Source organism: Salarias fasciatus, chromosome 16 (genome assembly GCF_902148845.1).
Source record: "Salarias fasciatus chromosome 16, fSalaFa1.1, whole genome shotgun sequence".
Classification (NCBI taxonomy): domain Eukaryota; kingdom Metazoa; phylum Chordata; class Actinopteri; order Blenniiformes; family Blenniidae; genus Salarias; species Salarias fasciatus.
Genome location: NC_043760.1, coordinates 22,990,913 through 23,010,012, shown reverse-complemented (window position 1 = coordinate 23,010,012; position 19,100 = coordinate 22,990,913). Strand labels below are relative to the sequence as shown.

At 40.7% G+C, this 19,100-nt stretch overlaps 3 protein-coding genes across 3 annotated transcripts in view; 1 reads left to right on the top strand and 2 right to left on the bottom strand.

Annotated features, from left to right (window-relative positions):
- Positions 1-8,037, bottom strand: part of ubr3 (ubiquitin protein ligase E3 component n-recognin 3) — a 29,885-nt gene extending 21,848 nt beyond the window's left edge. The window contains exons 1-18 of the mRNA XM_030111692.1: positions 7,359-8,037; positions 6,292-6,431; positions 5,780-5,932; positions 5,366-5,521; positions 5,086-5,126; positions 4,747-4,813; positions 4,533-4,663; positions 4,155-4,383; positions 3,818-3,997; positions 2,833-2,966; positions 2,603-2,689; positions 2,451-2,516; positions 2,276-2,365; positions 2,053-2,181; positions 1,912-1,964; positions 1,685-1,818; positions 669-754; positions 430-571 (exon numbers count right to left, since the gene is read on the bottom strand). Coding sequence (XP_029967552.1) covers positions 430-571; positions 669-754; positions 1,685-1,818; positions 1,912-1,964; positions 2,053-2,181; positions 2,276-2,365; positions 2,451-2,516; positions 2,603-2,689; positions 2,833-2,966; positions 3,818-3,997; positions 4,155-4,383; positions 4,533-4,663; positions 4,747-4,813; positions 5,086-5,126; positions 5,366-5,521; positions 5,780-5,932; positions 6,292-6,431; positions 7,359-7,792 — 2,452 coding nt within the window. The 5' untranslated portion in view covers positions 7,793-8,037. The remainder of the gene's footprint in view (positions 1-429; positions 572-668; positions 755-1,684; positions 1,819-1,911; positions 1,965-2,052; positions 2,182-2,275; positions 2,366-2,450; positions 2,517-2,602; positions 2,690-2,832; positions 2,967-3,817; positions 3,998-4,154; positions 4,384-4,532; positions 4,664-4,746; positions 4,814-5,085; positions 5,127-5,365; positions 5,522-5,779; positions 5,933-6,291; positions 6,432-7,358) is intronic.
- Positions 8,038-10,227: 2,190 nt separating this feature from the next.
- mettl5 (methyltransferase 5, N6-adenosine) lies at positions 10,228-13,858 on the top strand. The gene is made up of 6 exons (XM_030112647.1): positions 10,228-10,602; positions 10,681-10,862; positions 11,590-11,672; positions 12,441-12,492; positions 12,563-12,612; positions 12,970-13,858. The coding sequence occupies exons 1-6, from the start codon at positions 10,388-10,390 to the stop codon at positions 13,009-13,011; spliced, it is 624 nt and encodes a 207-aa protein (XP_029968507.1). The 5' UTR covers positions 10,228-10,387; the 3' UTR covers positions 13,012-13,858.
- Positions 12,659-18,564, bottom strand: ssb (small RNA binding exonuclease protection factor La). The gene is made up of 12 exons (XM_030112646.1): positions 18,492-18,564; positions 17,040-17,112; positions 16,852-16,955; positions 15,432-15,606; positions 14,998-15,105; positions 14,804-14,907; positions 14,222-14,293; positions 14,084-14,126; positions 13,859-13,999; positions 13,582-13,768; positions 13,270-13,389; positions 12,659-13,193 (listed from the first exon to the last, which is right to left on the bottom strand). The coding sequence occupies exons 2-12, from the start codon at positions 17,097-17,099 to the stop codon at positions 13,114-13,116; spliced, it is 1,194 nt and encodes a 397-aa protein (XP_029968506.1). The 5' UTR covers positions 17,100-17,112; positions 18,492-18,564; the 3' UTR covers positions 12,659-13,113.
- Positions 18,565-19,100: the final 536 nt, after the last annotated feature.

Sequence of the window (19,100 nt, the reverse complement as noted above, 5' to 3'; positions counted from 1 at the left end):
AAAATGCTCTCTCGAAGCTGTAAATCTTTGTGTTTGCAGGTTCAGTCCCCCACTGGTCCATTTGTCAAAATGTTGGCTGAACACAAAAATCAGAATTTTCAGTGGTAGCAGCATCCGGATATTAACTTTTAGAGCCGTGCCTTAGGCAGCAGTCATAGTGAACCATTGATGGATTCCTCTATAAATGATGAGAAAAGCAACATTCCTCACAGCCACTCGCCTCACTTCAGAGCTTTGACTGCTTGGTTCTGTAGGTTTCGCAGCAAAAGCTACAACTGATCACATTTCAACCTCGTGCAATTACCCAAGTGATGACAGAGGCCAGAAGAGGTTGATTCGTTTAGGACTGATGAGAATTAGAAATTGCAGCCGTGACAAATAGTTAACCAGCATCTTGTTAAAACCATCTCTCCTGTACAGCCAGCCTACCTTTCGGTGTGTACATGCCCTGCTGCATGGAGCCTCCAGGCTCGAACACTGGAGCCTTGAAGTCAGCCACAGCCGAGAGCATATCCTCAAAACTACAGCTTCCTGGAACTATGCCGCTCTTTGGGTTGGGATTCTCAGGAATCTAAAAAACAAAAATGACCGTTAAGGAAAAAAAGAATAGATCACGGAAAACTGAATGCAAATCCACTGTAATGCGCGTCTTTATTAGTGAAGGATACCAGGTCAAGCAGGGCACTGTGTGTCCGGTCATTCATACACAGCTGAGAGACCATCTCAGCCCGAAGGATCTCGTCGTCGGTCATCCCTGTCAGAGAACGAGAGGAGAGCAGCAAAAAGAAGTTAGTACAGTAACAGCTGAAGAAAAAAGAAGTCGCTTCCAGTTTAATGTCACAGATCTACATCGAAAGCCGTTCGATCACAGAATTTTCAAGGCCCTCTGTGGAAACCGCCTTTTTCAGAGAATTGTTCTGTGTGCTAGAAACGAATGGGCAAGTGTCAGTGTAAATGTTACAGTTTTTGGATTTTTTGTTTTAATTAAGCGATGTCCAATTTTATTTACAGTATCAAAAATCATTGGATTAGATTTACAACATCAATCTCTCATTCATTCCGATTAATTTCAAGCATTGTTGAGACACTATTTTTAGTTAATGATATAATTTCAGTTGATAACAGAACTTCAAAGGAAGGCCTAGAAACATGAAAAGCTACTATTTGCAGTCATGCAAAAACAGGACATTAATATTTACATCTAGAACAAACAAGAAGAACTACCAGCATCAGGATGACTCCAAAACACATTCTTTCATCAAGCACTGCAACTTTCAAGTGACCACGGCTGGATAAACACCTCTGACCACAGGTGACGAACTGTGATTGTGGAGAGCCACAGTCCGGCTTGTTTGCTGAAACCTCGCCATTTACGACGCTGATTGTCACGAGTGAGTCGCCACGAGGCTTTACGACAGACACATCCACTGATGTGAACAGCTAATCCTCACACACAGACATTTGTTTGTTTCCTCAATGTGGCAGGTCCTAAAACAAAGATCTAACCGGGACATTTAATACACTCTAATGCAAAACTGCTGGGAGTAGAAGGAAAGAGTAAACCCAAAGATGTCATCAGAATTAAATTAGGCTGTTCTTGGAGAGAATACAAAAGTGTTTCAGCAGGAAAATAAAAACGTTCAAGACCAGATTCCACAGCTGCAAGCCATGTTGTACCACTTACCCAAGTGAATGCGAAGACTTGTGAGGATGACCAGAAAGGTCAGAGCTCCCTCCAGCATTGGTCTCTCTTGCTCAGAATCTAGCACGGCGTTCTGATGCTGGGACGCCATGGTCAACAGGTCCACCACTTTAAACCTGGGTTGGAAAGAGTCGTGGACAAAAATGAGTGATACAGGGGAAAAAAAAAAGAAATCTTTGTATACTGCGCCTTCAGTGATCCGAGCATACCTCTCAAAAACACTCGAGATAAAGTAGTCGGGATCCAGTCTTGATGCACAAACCTGTAATAACATGACGGAATTCAAAAATTAGGGGGGGAAAAAAACCCTTTGAACTGTAATACTTTGAGAAAATGACTTATTTTCCTACCTGCAGCAGGTAGATGTCTGGATCAATCATGGAGTTGCAGAAGTGTGACTGCACATAGGTCATCGCCTGTCCTTTAATCTGGAGACCATTTCTGACCCACATGTTGCTGTGGATCTCTGACAGGCACGCCTGCAGACGCAGCGCGACATGTAACAAAACAAATCAACTGCTTAGAGTCCAGAGGGAAAATACATACCTCTATCTAAGATCTTCACGTGTTTACCTGGATTTGGAGTGGGTGCACCATGATCTTCATCAGCATCTCTTGGTCAGGGAGGAGGCTGTCCAGATCTAGACCTTGACATTTAACAGCCTAGTGATTTAGAAAAACATAAAACCATCATATAAAAACCCACATGTATAGCTTACAGACTGACAGACGAGAGCCGCTGCCATACCTTACTCAGGAACATGGCATAGTAACGGTGCAGAGGCAGGTGAAACGTCACTTGATTTGGGGCAGGCTGTGAGAGACGCACAGTAAGTGAGGGCGACGACGAGAGAAAGATTTATCCTAAACAGAACAGTGTGCCGTTGTGTTTTACCGTACCTCGTCAATGAAGCAAATCGTATCAAACCACATTTGCAACGTCTTCAAGCAGTAGCGAACCACAGTTTTAGTGTACTCCTGGGTTTCCTATTAAAACATGTATCGGATCACACGCTGTTCACAGCAACCGGAGCTTGAAAAGCTTGTGAAATTCACAGTTTCTTATTATCAAAAAATAAGCACAGAGGAGCTCTGAATGAGGGCAGTGCAAGTGTGGCGACGCGACTCACTTTGACTTTGCAGTGCGTCAAGAGACCCCACATCGGTTGGGCACAGGCTTCAAGTTCCGCTGCGAAGGCTGCATAGTATGTCTGAGACTCAAATTCCACATGTTCGTTCAGCTCCCGCTTATTCAGGTTCATGCCTAACGCGACGGGAAAGTCAGACAGTCAGAGCATGCAGACGGAGGCACTTTAAAGATTGCACAAATTAAAACTTGGAACAAAAATATGAAAGGTTCAACCCTTTTCATGCACATGTGGAAATAGATGCATGTGCAAACAGCGGCACAAGGTCTCTGTGCTGCAAACATTCATTAAACCTGTTGGTTTATAGCAAGAGCAGTGCAATACATGTGTATACAACGTAATAGCGACACTCTGCTCAAAGCGCCAGCAAGAGGATACTCAAGCCCGCTAAACAAGGGTAAGTGTTTATTTTTAGGGCTGTGGTGGAGTTAAGCTCGGCAAACGAGCAGCACCAACCACGGATCTTATTCATCGACAAAGAGTCAAATAGTAATGGTGGTATTTACATTAGAGGACAGGCGAGATTTACCTCTGACTGAGACTATAGAATGCAAGTTATTCAACAAAAAATAAAATCGGCTCTAACCAAAACACAGTTTACTGTCTATGTTTTAATGAGAAGTAAAGGAGGAGCTCTTGTGGCTGCTGTGTGGGTTAATAATTGTCAAACCACAGCAGACAGGAAAGAAATGAACAACTAACAAGCACATAAATAATATGGGAAATCATTGCTTGTGCTCACAGAGCATGAATGTGCAACCTTTATGGAAATAAGAGTCATTTTCCCTCTGCAGCATCAACTAAAACCATATTTAACAATAAGAAAACTTTATGTGTTACCTTAATTTTAAAGCTTTGCTTTATATACCAAAAATAAAAGTTTCTCCTGAATTAAAAAAAAAAATCCCAAAACCGCAAATAAAAAAGATAAGTTTTAATACACTGCAATAAAACAGTAAAGACTTACCTTGAAAAAATGACACAAAGCTCATCCACAGCATCAACAATGATTTGTCTTCCAGGAATCGTTTGGCTACACTTTGGTGTGAGAGGATGTTGATAAAATCGCTAACCAGGGGCCAGTAGGTGTTGTTCTTCAACAGAGCTTCACTGCAGTTCACGACCACATGGCGACTGTTCTCCTCATCTGAGGGAAGGAAACAAGAAAGGGAAAAATAAATCCAGCAAATTGACATTAACAGGACTGATATTGCCAAATAGAATAAAAAATTTAAAAAAAGACTGCATAGAATTTGGTGCAGATGCATTGAAGCTCCATCTCTGTTCCTGGTGGGGAAACTCACCCTGCAGTTCACTTTTAATAAGGCAACTCTCCATCATGTAGAGCAGCACCGTGACCATGACCTCCAGCAGGCCGCACTCCTCCGTCACGTGCCGGGCCAGCTCCTCGTTGCTGAACAGCTGGACGCTGATGTGTACAATGCGGTTGGACATGGTGTCCGACTCGTGGCTTTTCATCAGCGTTTTCATGATGAAGGCATAATGCTGAACAAAAGTTTTCGTGAATGTGATCTGCCGGAGACAAAAGGGGGAAAGTCCGCAGCACGGTTAGAGCGGACTTTTGTCGTGCGGTCTCTAAAAAGGGGTGTCAGAGGCCTGACAAATAAAAGAGGAAGCCTCCGGCATTCAGCAAGCACACGTCAACACGGGAGAGAAAATACCTTGTAATCTTGATCTGGCAACATGTTTAGCAGGAAGGTGACCATCTTCTGAGGAAACTCGTATTTTATCGTCCAAAACAGCAACTCTTCAAGGAAGTATTTATGCTTCAGAGATTCAATAATGCGCGGGTCTGAGGACAGAAACACGGTCAGTGAGCATGTGGTCAAATCTGATGTTCCAATTTGCTCATTTTTCTTTTCTTTATAAATTCACCTCTGGTACTGCTGCTCAGCTTCACCCTCTTCCTCTGACCGACTGACTGTCCTCCATCTTGATCCTCCTGCAAAAAACACAAAATATCACAAATTCTTACAAGTCTACACTGCAGTCTAACAATGACTATACATCTGATTAGAGCAAACAAATCATGACCATAAATTGAGCTTGAAGATATCTGTGAAGGGCATTTAGCATCATTATATATTAATGAGTCAACAGAGAAAAAAAACCTAATCAGGCTTGGATTGATTTTGTTTTTCATTTTACAAAACATCCCATTCAAAAACAAAACGGAATGGAATCAGATTATCCAAGCGTAATAATGGCCAATACCTCTTTATTAGACTCATCTGGGCTCCCTGGTCCAGTAGTTCCTAAAAGAAATAAAATTAGCCACAATTAGCTGCCAGCTACACCAATCAAACTGAGGAAGAGGCTGGAACAGAACAGAAAATTGTTGCCACAGTGGTGGAGTAAGATGACAATATGGAGGTTAGCTGCAAGTGCTGAAGCGTCTGCAACTGAAAAAAATAATCTGCATGTTTCTTTAAAAGATTTCTAGAAGAAATAAGAAATTTGACACTTAAGAGAAATGAAGTACTGATGTTCTCACCCAGCAGGGCCATTGCTCCTGCACCTCCCTCAGCGCCAACAGGGACGTCGGCCGTGGCGCTTTGAGCTTTCTCCTCCACAGACACCAGAAACGAGTTCTTCAGCGCTGACAAATACTTGTCATAGTTCTTTTTCGCATACAAATTACCTTCTTGGCCTGAAATGGTAAAGCGAAACAAAAATCTCAACAGCAAAAAGGAAATATTTACCTTTTTTTTTTAAGTGCTAAAACATGAACATTTGGGTCTGCTGACACAGACCTAAATGGCACCAATACATTATTTTTCTTAAAGAAAACGTGAGGTTTTACCCAATAAATACAAAAGTAAACTGTGACAAAATGATCAGACCTTGAAATTTTGGGGAAAAACTCATTTCGAACACATATTTTGGAAGGCCACGTGTTGATATTTACCCATGCTCAACTCAGTGAATGTTTGCTGATTGGTCAAGATCTTTGTCAGTACAGTCCTCATGGCTCCGCCCATTTTCGTAAGTTCTTCCAGGAAGGAGATCTGAGGCTCCAGCTGCTGGAGAACTTTCTGAAGGTCTCTCTCCGTTGAGGTGTCTGGCAAAGTGAGATAAGAGATAAAACCCAAGGGGCCCTATTTATTATTTCAAATGGACACGTTTTATATAACACCCATATCTGGCCTGCAAATGTGAATGAAATACTGAAAATCAGAGTGAATGAAAACATGTAGAATCTTTTAGACAGGTGGGTTACTAAAAAAACTGAGAAAACTTTAAGGTAATTGGCATTGCTTGGATTAATTTAGACCCTGTGATGACTTGGTGATCTGTCCAGGGTATGAAGTGTCTTCAAAGCGAGCTGGGATGAGCTCCAGCAGTGTAGAAGATGAACTGATGGATTTGTCTAGTGGGAACAAGTATATTATGTTCTTTAATGTTTCCTTCTTCCTTTACCTGGTTCAACATATCCGTCTCTAAGATACTGTATGATATACAGGATGAAGCGAGGAAGAACCATCTCAGACATCAAGAGAAGGTCTCGAGGTATTGACGGTACATTTTCTCCAGTTCTCAACCGATGCCGTCTGCAAAACCTATTGGGGAGGAGGAAAAAGGTGTTATCCTCACAAAGATGCTGAAAGGAGAATGATTGTGACTTCAGCAAATTTACCATGTGATTGAAAATAGGGGGATCAAATTTTAGTTTTAGGTTTCACTTATTCTTTTGGTTATTTACAGGCACGTCACTGAACTGGGTCAAGCTGAGGTTGTGACTTGTTTCCCTTTCAGTGACTTGACCTCTGTACTTGCTACAAGTCATAAAGCGCTCTCTTACTTGCCTTGCCCATATTGCTTCACCCTGTTTGCCCATGACTGTTTATGAGGAGAGAATTACTCAAAACAAATAAACAACTTTTAAAGCATCTCGTGATAATCATACAATCTCATATTACAATTTTAAGTAATCAAATATGAGCAGCATAACTATATTTGACACGGTCGTGTTTTTACAGCTTTAACCTTTGATGTGTGTTTGTTATGATCTATACACACACTGGAAGTAAATGAAGGGTCCTTTCTCATCACGTCCATGTGTGTATTACACGGATTCAGTACAAACAAGATGCAATGATGAGGATAAATACAGCACAGAGGCTGTCATTTTTTTTTTATTACAGGACAAAGAAATGATTACCTTTAAACTTTAAAGGTATCAAGCACACGAATAAATCGGAATGTATATTCTCCATATATCTAGATGAGGATGGTTACTCTGTAGTCGTAACCCTTGACAGAGTTGCAAAGTCAAAGGTTTCCACGACAGGAGCGAAATAACACTCAAAAGTGCTGCTTTGTCTGATGACAACGCTGAACCGAACCGGCCAGGCAACACAGACGTGACCGTGTTACAGACCCGGGCCGCCGGTTCCACCGCCGGAGCTGTCACGGCGATCCGATCCCCGCTAACCCGTCAGCTAGCTTAGCCAGCTTAGCCTCGCAGGCAGCTAGCTCGGACTTACCCACTCTCTCGCATGACATTACTGTCTCCACAGTCACAGGCCCCGCCAGCCTGGCTCCGGAACATGTTGAAATCGTGGCCCGTGTGGTCCCCGTTATTGAAGCACTCCGCGCACAGCGACATGCACGGCGAGATGCCACAGGTCCGGCATCGGTACGCCACGAAATTCGCCGTCCACACCAAGCCGCACAGAGTGGCGTTGTCATAGGACCGGACTGTTTTGCAGAACTCCTCGAAACCTTCGCCTCCTGCAATCAGACATTTACACCAGTCCAGCGCCTCAGTGTCCCCCGCTGGCTTTTCGGGATCGAGCACCGCGTCGAGCAGCTCCTGGAGCTGCCGCAGCCCGGAGCTATTGTCAGTCCGGGTCAAGTCTGCCTTCAAGTGGGCGGCAGTGGCTTTCTTGTCCCGGCGCAGCAGCGACGCCGCCATCATGCTCTCTGGCTTGTCGTCCACAAATTTATTTTTGTTGTCTTGTTTCCATGTTCTCGGCTTTTCTCGCGATACGGATCGTTACGTCGCTGTTGGCTAGCAAATTTCTCGTTAAAGTGATTGTCGCTCTTTCTTCTTGGGAAGAAAGAAGAAAGCTCCACTTTTAACCGCTGGGTTGCCGTCAGGCCGGAGGTAAATCTAGAGCCCGGCTGTTGAGCCTGCTCCGTTCAGCACAGTCATCCGCGTCCTGTGTTGTTTCAGGTTTCTACGGCAACTGGCGGCTCGTGCGGGACAGTCCCGCCTCCAGACCCCCGAGAGCTGCGACATCAAGCGATATCAGCCCCGAACACAGAGCCGAGATACGATCACACACATATGTAACAATTCCAGACTGATTCAGACACACAGCTCTTTAACAAAAACTCTCTCTCCTTTTATTAGTTTTGGACCAGATTGTTACAGAAAAACATCACTGATTTAATTCACTTTATTTTATTACATACTTTTATCTTCTGTTGCACATAAACTCCGTGTCATGTAGATATATAGAAATTATTAGGGCATTGTGGTAAATTGCAGCTACAATTATGCAATGTTTTGATATTGTTTTTCAAACTTTGTTATGTTATATATCACTTTATCGTGAGTCTTTGCTGTAGTTAGTGGTTCTATTTGTGTCACTCTGGTTATTTTGTAATGAGTAATATATAACCTCACAATTTTGTGTTTCTCCATTTTATTCAGTTTACCTCTTTTATTTCTATTTCATTGCATTTGAAGTGTTGTGTCATCATTGGGGTTGTGATAAAGAGTAGAAGGAGACAGTTTAACAAAATGAAATATTTAAATAACAAGACAGTGTGTTATGAAAACCAGTCAATGCCAGTCTAGAGGAGATAATGAGGTAAACATTGATATGCCAAAACAAATTTCAGTCATGGAAAACAATTATTTAAAGAAAAAGTAAGACACAAAAAATTAAAATCAAATATAAAAACAAAAGTAGTTTTGAAGAAAAAACAACAACTGAGAAATTATTTAAATACCAAAGTATGATGAAGTGTTTCATCATTACACTATTAAAAGCTACGCCTGAATGTTTTATAAATACTTTATAAGTGATTTGTTCTTAGGTGATTTACTAGACTCCATTCCATTCATGTTCATCCCATGAACAGGTGTGACATGAACACACCCATTCATGGCATTTTTAGTTAACTCTTTCAGGCATGTACAGGTTTAATTATATTGTTAAATTATATTGATTTGAATGAGTGGATATGCACACATAACAAATATGTGCAATTGTGGATGGTTGTAAATATGTTTTTTAAAGAAATAAAAATTCATATATCCCTGTTAATCTCATTCTTATTCCCACTACCATCAGCAGCAGCTGCTGCCATGTGTCAATTTGTAACTTATTACTATTTATTAATTCAAAAGTATTTTTTCATCTCACCCTCAATATTGACTATTTTGTTATTTAAACTTTATAACTGATTTATATCTTTTATACCTTATTGTGGTCTGATGGTTGATTTTGTTTTTAGGTCAGATTTGTGTTCCTCTGATGTTAGAATGGTATTGTAAGTCTTCTCTTTCCTTATTTTGAATTTCCTTCCATCATTCTTAATGGTGGGAGTAATAGATAACAGATCAACGTTCAGCATTACATTTAATCAGCCATGAAACAACAGCAACAGGTGAAATGGTTTCACCAAAGTCCTGAGTCTTTCTCCTCTCTTGCTCCTCTTGTCTCCAGCCAGGTCTGTTGGCGTTTCCCATCTGAGACTGAGCGTGCTCCTTCAGTCCATCCTAAAACCAGCCTCTCTTCATCCTCACACCAGCTTCCATGATGCCACCGTCCTAGATGTCACTCACTCCTCTTATTATCACTTGGGTCAATCAGCAGGATGTCCTCTAGGTTCCTCATCACTCCAAGTGGTTGTCTCCATATAGTTCTCTTTACAGTTCCATCAAAGCAACTTCCCAACAAAAGACCCAATAAAGCACACCTTATTTCCTCATCACTACATTCAGCCCCCTCTCTGCTAAACAAGGTGTCACATTCATGAAGTCTGCTCCAACTGAAACTATGTGTTTGCAATTTAACCTTAATTCAAATAATCTTCAGTGGCCTATGTTATTTTTTTATTTTACTTAAAACTGTCAGTCTGTGCTAGTTTTTATTTAACATGTCATTAATTTCTCTTAACTTCATTCACAGTATTTCTGCTAAGTTCATATTATTGGATTCGCTTCAGTTATTTTCTTTTTCACAATTCTTTCCTGACATGTGGTCAGTTCACATGGTAAACTATATTCCTTATACAAATAAATATATTATGACATTATTGTTAGTTTATAAAACGCGACTTTGATTGAATGATACACAAATAATAGAGGGGGAACTAACAAAGGTTCCGGCTGTTCCACGTCGGCTTGTTTTGATTGAAGGACACCGCTGTGCGGAAGTCGCTTTCAGACATGCTTAGTTTATTGCCTCAAAACACACGCGTTAACAATCACTATTACTGCTTTAATGCGATTGTGGTGTAGCTGCAGCACAGGTTGGAAACATCACATTGAGCAGGAATGAAACTGAAAGATCTGGAAAGCTGCCTTCAGCAGGTGGACACGTTCGAGGAGCCTAAAGTCCTGCTGGAGCAGTACCCGACCAGCCCTCACATCGCTGCCTGCATGCTGTACACCATCCACAGCTCGTTCGACGACATTGAGGGGAAGCTGGTGGCAGACCTGGGATGTGGATGCGGAGTCCTCAGCATCGGTGCTGCGATGCTCGACGCAGGGTGAGAACTCCAAACTCTTCTGGTATCCTGGGAATACGGATCCTCTCCCAGCTTCAGCGTCTCATCCCCTCTCTGCAGGTTGTGTGTCGGCTTTGACATCGACGAAGACGCGCTGGACATATTCAGACGGAACGCGGAGGAGTTTGAGCTCACCAACGTGGATCTGGTCCAGTGTGACATTTGTTGTCTGGAGGCAGAAGCTTATGCCCAGAAGTTTGACACTGTTATAATGAATCCACCGTTTGGGACTAAACACAAAGGTGAGAATTGATAGAGCTTTTATTTCTCCTGATATGCTGATCTGGGAATTTATTCTCTCATGGATCAGTCCCAGGGGGCATATCAAAAATATGTGGATGAATAATATAGGGACAATCACTGACAAGACCACCCTGAGGTAATAATGATCAAGAAAATGAAATCAGTGACAATAATAAGCAGTTACATAGCCACCTGCTTTTCATAAAGATAATTTAACTCTTGAAAAATAGTCATGCTTAGAGATTGATATATCCTTATTTACTTTACAGTATGGATGAGTGATTTCATGCAGGAACCTTCAGTGAACCCTCAAACCAATCCAGATTAGCTTTGACGTTATCAGAAGAGTTTCCTTCAGCTTTTCATTTATTTTTTTTATCCTCCAAAACAATGTGATGGAATTTCTAACAGTGCTTTGGACTGTTGAAACATCAATCATGAAGTCTGTGACTTCTGACTGTATAAGCATGTGAATTATTCAGATCTCCCTTTAATAAGCAGATTTTTTACAAACATCCAGCAAGGTTGCTTTCATTATATTCCTCAATGACTGTATTGGACATTTCAGACAAAAACTACAGCTGTTTATATGGTTTTCACTATTACAAGAAGTGAAGGAGGCATGATACCTTATGTGTGGTATAACTGCAGAATTATAAGGAAGATTAGTGGTCTTAAAGCGTCTTTGGTCTGACTCTAAAATGTTTTCTCTCATTTTCATTTAAGGCGTCGACATGAAGTTCCTCCAAGCTGCTTTAACCATGGCAAAGACAGCTGTATACTCGCTTCACAAAACATCAACACGAGAGGTAAATGGGAGTGTTTTACAGCCATCTGTCCATCTGTTTGGAGAATTGAATTTTAAAAACTCTTCTATCAATGTTTAATCAATTAGAATTTACCAACAAAACTTGTAGACTTCTCGGATGTTTTCAATCTGATCTGAAGTCAGGCCAAAGATGTGCTCATCAGGTTTCACTGAACTTGTCAGTGGACCAGTCAATTAATGATCTCCCACAATTACATATTGCCACTTATTTTATCAGATACACCATTCTTTGATTGCTTGGTACTTTAATTCTTTTTCTTTCTATACTGTATTTTCAGGCATATCCTTCAACATCAGGTGCTTTTAATGCCCTTATCCCAAATTGCTGATGTTGTGTGTAGAAGCACGTCTGACATAGACATGTCAAATTAAACATGCAGATCACAGGATCCACTGTGGAAGAGAAACATTAGTACTTTCATTCAGGCATCAGCAAAACCAATCAAGCTTAAAATAAAAGTCAGTTACTGACAAGGGGTCACAGTACGAGTCAACAGACCATTCTATCATGTTTTTTTTTTTTTAGCAATTATCACTGCTATTGAAATTATTTTTGAATTAAAACAGCATTCCTAATTCATGTCAGGCTGAAATGTCATTTCCTCATTCATAAACTGTGGTGATCCATTTCACCCTGCTAGATCAAATCGTTCACTTTGGGTCCCTGAAAACCTTTACATAACGTTTTATTTCCACTGAATTTTGTCTGGATTCTGTGAAGCCTGACAGATCTTTCATCTGATTACAGCACATTCAAAAGAAAGCTAAAGACTGGGGAGTAAAGATGGAAGTTCTCGCAGGTAGGAAAGATCCAGTATGTTTTCTGCTCCAAAGAATGTTTCAACACTGACAAACATCCTTTCTTTATAGAGCTTCGGTATGACTTGCCAGCATCCTACAAGTTCCACAAAAAGAAATCAGTAAGTTCACCTGACATGTTATTGAGCCATAAATAACCAAACACACTCAAACTGACATCTGTTTTAATAAATGTATTTGTTATTCATAATTGCAAACTTAAAAATACAACAAAACTCATCCCGTGTTGGAAATCTACAAAACAATGGCACACAGATTCTATTTGTTACACGAGAAACTTGATTTGAATATTCAGAGGAAATAAAATCACTGTCTGGATGCGAACATCTGTTTAACATGAATAAAAATCAAAACGTCTTCAGGAACAGAATATGAAACACAAATAAGATGAGAGGCACAACATAATGGACTCCAGAGGCCGAAAACTGACTCTGAGCTCTGTGTAAATGGTTCTCTAGGTCGACATCGAGGTGGACTTCATGCGATTCTCCAAAACCTGAAGTACAATCTGGAATGGATCAAACTTGCCCCTCTGCTTCTTTGCCGTTTGTAATAAATGTTTTTTTTTTACAAAAAGAAAAATTCAGGCTGGGATTTCATGATTAAGAACCGTTCTCAGTTTTGGGAACCTTTGCTGCGGGGCCATCGGCATCTTCCAGTTCTCTCTTCGGGGCTGCAGGAGCTGGAGGACGATCACAGAGCAGCGTCAGAGACATGCTGGTTTAACAAGATTAGGAGAAAACCTGGACTTAGCTTACCATCCTCATCGTCACTGTCAAATTTAGTCTTCTTCCCTTGGTACTGAGTTCTGCCTTGATCTCTGCCGCCTCTTCCCCGTCGGCCTCCTCGTCCTCTGCCGCCTGATCGTCCTCGTCCACCTTCATGTCAGAAATGTTTTGTTTTATGGAGGAAGCTCCGAGTATTTTTGGGCAACATTTTACTTATTTATCCTCTATTCTGTGTGGAGCAACAATGTAAAAGAACTTCCCTCAGGGATTAAAGGTTTATTTAATCCTCTTTTACTCACGACAGAACTGTTCTTGTAAACATTTTTTTTTGTTTGTTCGTACCTCTGCCTTTGGACCTGTTCATAGACTCCTGCTGGGCTTCAACGATCTTCTTCAGCACTTCTTTCTCCTCCTCGCCTTCGATCAGCTGCCATGTCACACTGTTCTCCTTGATTTTCAGGTCTTCCCCTTTGGCCTCTTTGGCCTTCTCAAACGCTTCCTTTGCATTTCCATCAAATAAAAGGGTGCCCTTGTTGGAAGTGGGGGAAAAAAAAAAAAATCCACCAGTTAAACAGACTGTCACCATTTTAACGTCCCAGATTTTATAAATATATTTTACCTCTTTGGCTCCTCTTGTAAAGTCGACCCACTTGATCTTTCCATGTCCAGAGAACAAAGTGTGGAAGTCTTCCCTGGAAACATTGTTGAGTTCTCCAGAAAACTTCAGCAGACGGCCGGTCTGTTCGGTGAGCAGCAGGCCCTGCAACACCAGGCAAAGGTCATTAAAGCTTGTTTAATTTGGCTGTTTCAGTAAAAAGGTGCTGGTGAACTTGGCTGATCTTACAATTTCTTTCTCCTCTGCATCTTTCTGTTGTTGTTCCTTGTTCCTAAAGAACAGTTTTTGATAAGGGGGAGAAATGTTAATACACAACTATTGCCATGAGATAAAATGCTGCAGCTTTTTTTTTTATTATTTACTCACTGTTTAGATTTGGCTTTTGTTTCTGCTTTCATGTTTCTTCTCTCCTCTGCTTTCTTGGCGTGGTAGTCTTCCCTGGAAAATGTTCACAGAAGGACCGGTGAGTACAGAGACAGTTCACTTGATTACTCAACCTGGGAACCATTTAGAATATATGTTTTTCTGGATGAAAATTTCAATGCTATTTTAACACCTAAAGCCTGGTGCACAGTACAGGATTCTTCTCCGATTCAGAGACCACACACTCGAAGACAACAGAAGACAGATCGCACAAGATCTGCCTCTTCTGATCTTCTAGTGTGTGGAGTCACTACAGAGCAGAACACACAGTAGAAGATTCTTCATCAGAGAATCGGCTCTTAGTCTTCCAAATGTCACGTAGTCAAATGTGACTTTGGTTTCCCTTCATTCCTGAGTTTACGTTCATCTCCACTGTTAATAATTAGCAGGTGGCTCATTCCCTCTGTTCATTCATTCATATTGGCATCACAGCTTCAGCTCCTCGGGGGAGTTGATCGGCTCCTCTCTTAGCTCCACACACTAACAGGATTTGCCATTAACTTAGCAAGGCAGCAGCGGACTGACCTGGACAACACGAGCATCTCGTTGTCTTTGAACGACTTGATGTCCGAACGCTGTAGGAATTCCTTTGAAGACTCTTCTGTGTCGAAACAGATGAATACCGATCCCTGGAGAGACGACGACATTTCAGTTATGATCACATCAAAGATAAATAATAGATCCAAGTAATGATTTATGAGTTTTTTTTTTCCTTTAACCTTGAACTGTCTTTCCAGATTTCTCCTCATCTGAACGTTTTCGATGGATCCTTTCCCGCTCAGCCACTCCTGAATCTCATCGAGGGTTGTGTCAAGAGGGAAACCTTTCTGGAAGGCACAAAACACGCCATCAGGTTATAAAAAACCTTCAGTGTTTTAAAACAAAGACAAGTTTGATTATGTAGTGTACATTTTACATTTTTGTCGAGGCAATTTTAAATTAATGAGAGCAGCGCCGTGACTAAATGCAAGATAACAGGATTTCTATTATTCGGAATGTGGCAATACAATCATACATAAACGATACCAGTAAAAAATCTAAAATAATCAGCAGAATGAAACAAAAAAATGACATTTCAAATACAAGTGCAACACACTGCTTGTATAATTTCATTAAAAAAAATCAAATTGAGCACAGAGTACTGGAAACTTACGATGTAGACAGACTTCTGTTTCAGGGCATCTTTGTATTCATCATTGATCTCAGGCAGGGGTTTGTCTGGAGACCTCCTGATTTTAGTCTTGTCATCATTAATTTCCAACAGGCCCGTCTTTGATTTCTGTAGAGCTGCGACGATGACGCTGATATCTGAGGTGAGAGACTTTAATCTGCAAAGAAAACAAAATGCTTCAATATGGAGACAAAGAATGTTTGGAAAAAAAAAAAAAAAAAACTTATTTAGTGCCATCAACCTTTCTGCCCAACTTCAGGTTGCAGGGTCAATCTGGGTTGATTAAGGGCAGAGGCCGAGCGCACTCTGGACTGGACGAAAATCCAGAGACGAAACTGTGTTCTCTAAGATTTGTTGTGAGCTTCGTCTCTTCTCACTTCTCCCAGCAGTGGAAGGATGTGACCTCCTTGTTTATGATTCATAAATTCAGTTAGTCATCACTGACGATCTGTTATTTTCAGTTTCTCTGCTAAATCAGAATAAATTAAATATTAAAAATGATCCACAAACTTTACATTGCAAATGTCTAAAGGCCCTTTAATAATTACACAGACCAATTTCAGATTTTACAGACACCTGAGGAAAGGACAAAACCAACCAGACATTTCTTTTCCTCTCTTTCCATCTCCTAACCTCCACGCCTCGTGTGGAATTGTTGACTTTTCCTCCGTAGACGCGCTGTGAGGTGACTGTGTTACTTTTGGCACTTTAGAAATAAAATTGAACTATTGCAGCAGAGTTGAAGACTGACGCTCACGGTGTTGGACTCCAGACTTAGTTTGAAGAGCCTCTACTTTGTATGTACCGAGATCCTCCGCCTCTAGGGGGTGCTAAAAGATGCAACTAGAGTAGAGGATGCTGAGGTAATGAATGTGCAATCCTGCTTTTTATAATACATGTTGTGATTGCATTTGTATTCACAAATGTGAACTGAGCAAAAACATTCTGCACTCAAGCAGCAGGTAAAGACTTCGAAACAACTGTCAACTTGCTTCATCAATACTTGATATCAACCCTGTCACAGCCAGGATTGATATCTAGGTAGATACGCTTCAGTTTAGCTTTAGTCAACTCCTGTTCCCCTGCAGTTTTAATTTGTTTAGAGGAGGTTGTTCACATATCAGCGAGTTTGTCATACACAAAGGAAACCCATGAGGTCCTCCATCATATTACAGGCTGCCTCAGAGATGCCTAATATCATTCCATTCATTGGCAATATACAATCAGATGGCCAATTGATATATTTACCCCCGAACATACTTTATTGGAAAAGGCAGGGAAAATAAAAATTAAACTATGTGAAGACAAATTTGAATCCAATAATTCAACTCATCCAGCTCACCAATATGTTGATGTTGAACAGAGGATATGAATTAAGACTGAAAAATACAAAAAAACAAACCTGTTGAACTTCAGCATCGTCTCCAGAGGCACCCAGCCATCTTCCAGTTGCAGCTGTTCTTTGAGAAACTTGTCCCGTGGAAGATTGTGATCCCCAAAGTAGTACTAGGTGGAAACAAAATGAAATACTTGTTAAAACTGGACTTAACTTCTCTTCAAGTACGTTTAAAGCACGTTTATCTGCAATACCTCAATTTGTCGTGTCACTTTCATCTCAATTGGAGACATTTCGCCTTGATCTGCTGCCATGGTTGCTGGCAAACTGTAAAACACACAAAAATACATACATATAGCAGATGACACACTGATGCAAACGTAGATGCCGGCCTATTTAGTTCACTGAATAAACCAAAAAGTACTACTGATAAATAGTTCTAATAAAGTTGAATTTGAAACAGACGATTCATGTGGCATTATCAAGAGAAAGATTAATACCAGCTGAAGTATCACTATTTGTGTAAATTGTAGCCAATTTAAGTTACATTTTCATAAATATTGAATGCTCTGATCAAGGCCACAAGCTCAATAACAGACACTTAGTGTCACATTGAGCCAAGGAGGGTGGCCATGTGATTGTATTTGTACCATTCTACTAGGATGAAGCCACAGCATCTGTCCATCCATTATCTGATCAAATTAAACAAAGTGAAGACCTGTTCATTGTCATGGAGGTCTCGATTTGGTTGACAATTTCATATTCAATTCAATTCAGCTTTATTTATGAAGTGCCAATTACAACACGGTTGTTTCTAGACACTTTTACAGAGAAAACCCAAGAGATCCATATTTGGATATGGAACAGTAATATTCATTTTTACAATCATCAAATGAAGGTTGTTGATTAAAGTTGCATCACTTCATCAACAAATCATTGTAGGTCTGAAGTACACTTTCCTCAAACAGGTGCCTCAAGGGGGTAGGTTTAAAGAAAAAACAGTAATTCCAGGTCTGGATGATTCTCTTATGCGGTAACACAGGCGCTGTTATAATGCAGGTATTTTTCTTTAAATCTATTTTTGTCAAGGTAAAAAGAACTTCGATTTTTTTTTTTAAACATCAGAGTCTGACAGAGTTAACAGCTCTGAGCTGCACGAGCAGCATCTCTCATCAGGCTGAACTCGCAGCTCATGGGGAGTCGAGCTGTTTTTACAGTCAGGAAAGATATCTACTAATCCAACAAAGTTACATTTCACTGGAAAAATACTTGAGCGGCATGTATGCGCTAGGGGAAATAAAGGAAAAACAAAACCAGCAAACTCTTGAGTATTTCACACTCTTAAATCGGTGCGTTTCACTGACGTTGCAGCTAGCTTCTTGGCTAATCCATTAGCTTAGCTTGATTGCAAGCACGTTGCGGGACCAAACTTTTCGAACCCAAAGAACCTGCAACGCCAAGTCGCGTTGATTAGCACATGTTGAAGTCAATGTAATGGTTATTTAGCGCCGACTCATTCAGGAACCGAGTTTAATCGGTCTTCTCTGTGCTCGGGGTAACTCAACAAACGATAGCACGCTGTTCACGCCGGCAGGAGAATAACGCCATTTCAGCTCGTTTCTAAACAGTATAAAGGAATTTGCAGGTAATGCGGCCATGAATATGAAACAAGATACATATTCGGTGATATTCCAGCTCATACTTACTGTCTATAGAGTCACAGTCTGCTACACTTTAGCTCAACTCTTCACTTCTCCACTCACACGTTGTGGAACTGCGTGCTACGGAGCGCAGCGAGGACCAAAAAAGCTTTTCAGCGGCTCCGCGCTCTGCGTGCTGGGGCCGCATGGGGGCGCTGTAGCGCCTGCTGTGTTTTTGTTGGTTTATCAGTTTAGTCAATTTCCAAATTCTTTGCTCATGTTTTAGCCATTTACAATAGAAATACTTCAGAGACAACATGATAGATATTTAATTCAAGAAAGACTATAATTTAGCCGTTTTGCCTCTGTATGCATTTTTTTAAAGAAAAGGCTTAAAAAAGAGAAGTGTTTTATCTTCTTTTGGGAGAGGGCATCTTCTCCTCCTCAGGGAAATTTCTTAAAGACGTGAATTTCTATGTGTTTATCCAGTTATCAGAGAGATGAACGTCTCATCGTTCGACCTCTTTGACTCAATCTGTATGAGATGCTCTGTGTATAACCAATCAAAGACTTTACTGCAATTAAATAATTACATTATTAACAGTTTTGTTATTCTGTCAGATGAATATTAATTTTCATATTCAATTTTGCATGATTATTAGATTATTATTAATA

Coding starts and splice junctions, on each gene's coding strand:
- mettl5 (XM_030112647.1), top strand. CDS start 10,388: ATGAAACTGAAAGATCTGGAAAGCTGCCTTCAGCAGGTGGACACGTTC. Junction 10,603..10,680: donor GCTGCGATGCTCGACGCAGG/GTGAGAACTCCA, acceptor CCCTCTCTGCAG/GTTGTGTGTCGGCTTTGACA. Junction 12,613..12,969: donor AGTTCCACAAAAAGAAATCA/GTAAGTTCACCT, acceptor ATGGTTCTCTAG/GTCGACATCGAGGTGGACTT.
- ssb (XM_030112646.1), bottom strand. CDS start 17,099: ATGGCAGCAGATCAAGGCGAAATGTCTCCAATTGAGATGAAAGTGACA. Junction 14,908..14,997: donor ATCTGGAAAGACAGTTCAAG/GTTAAAGGAAAA, acceptor TCGTCTCTCCAG/GGATCGGTATTCATCTGTTT. Junction 14,000..14,083: donor ATGCAGAGGAGAAAGAAATT/GTAAGATCAGCC, acceptor CTGGTGTTGCAG/GGCCTGCTGCTCACCGAACA.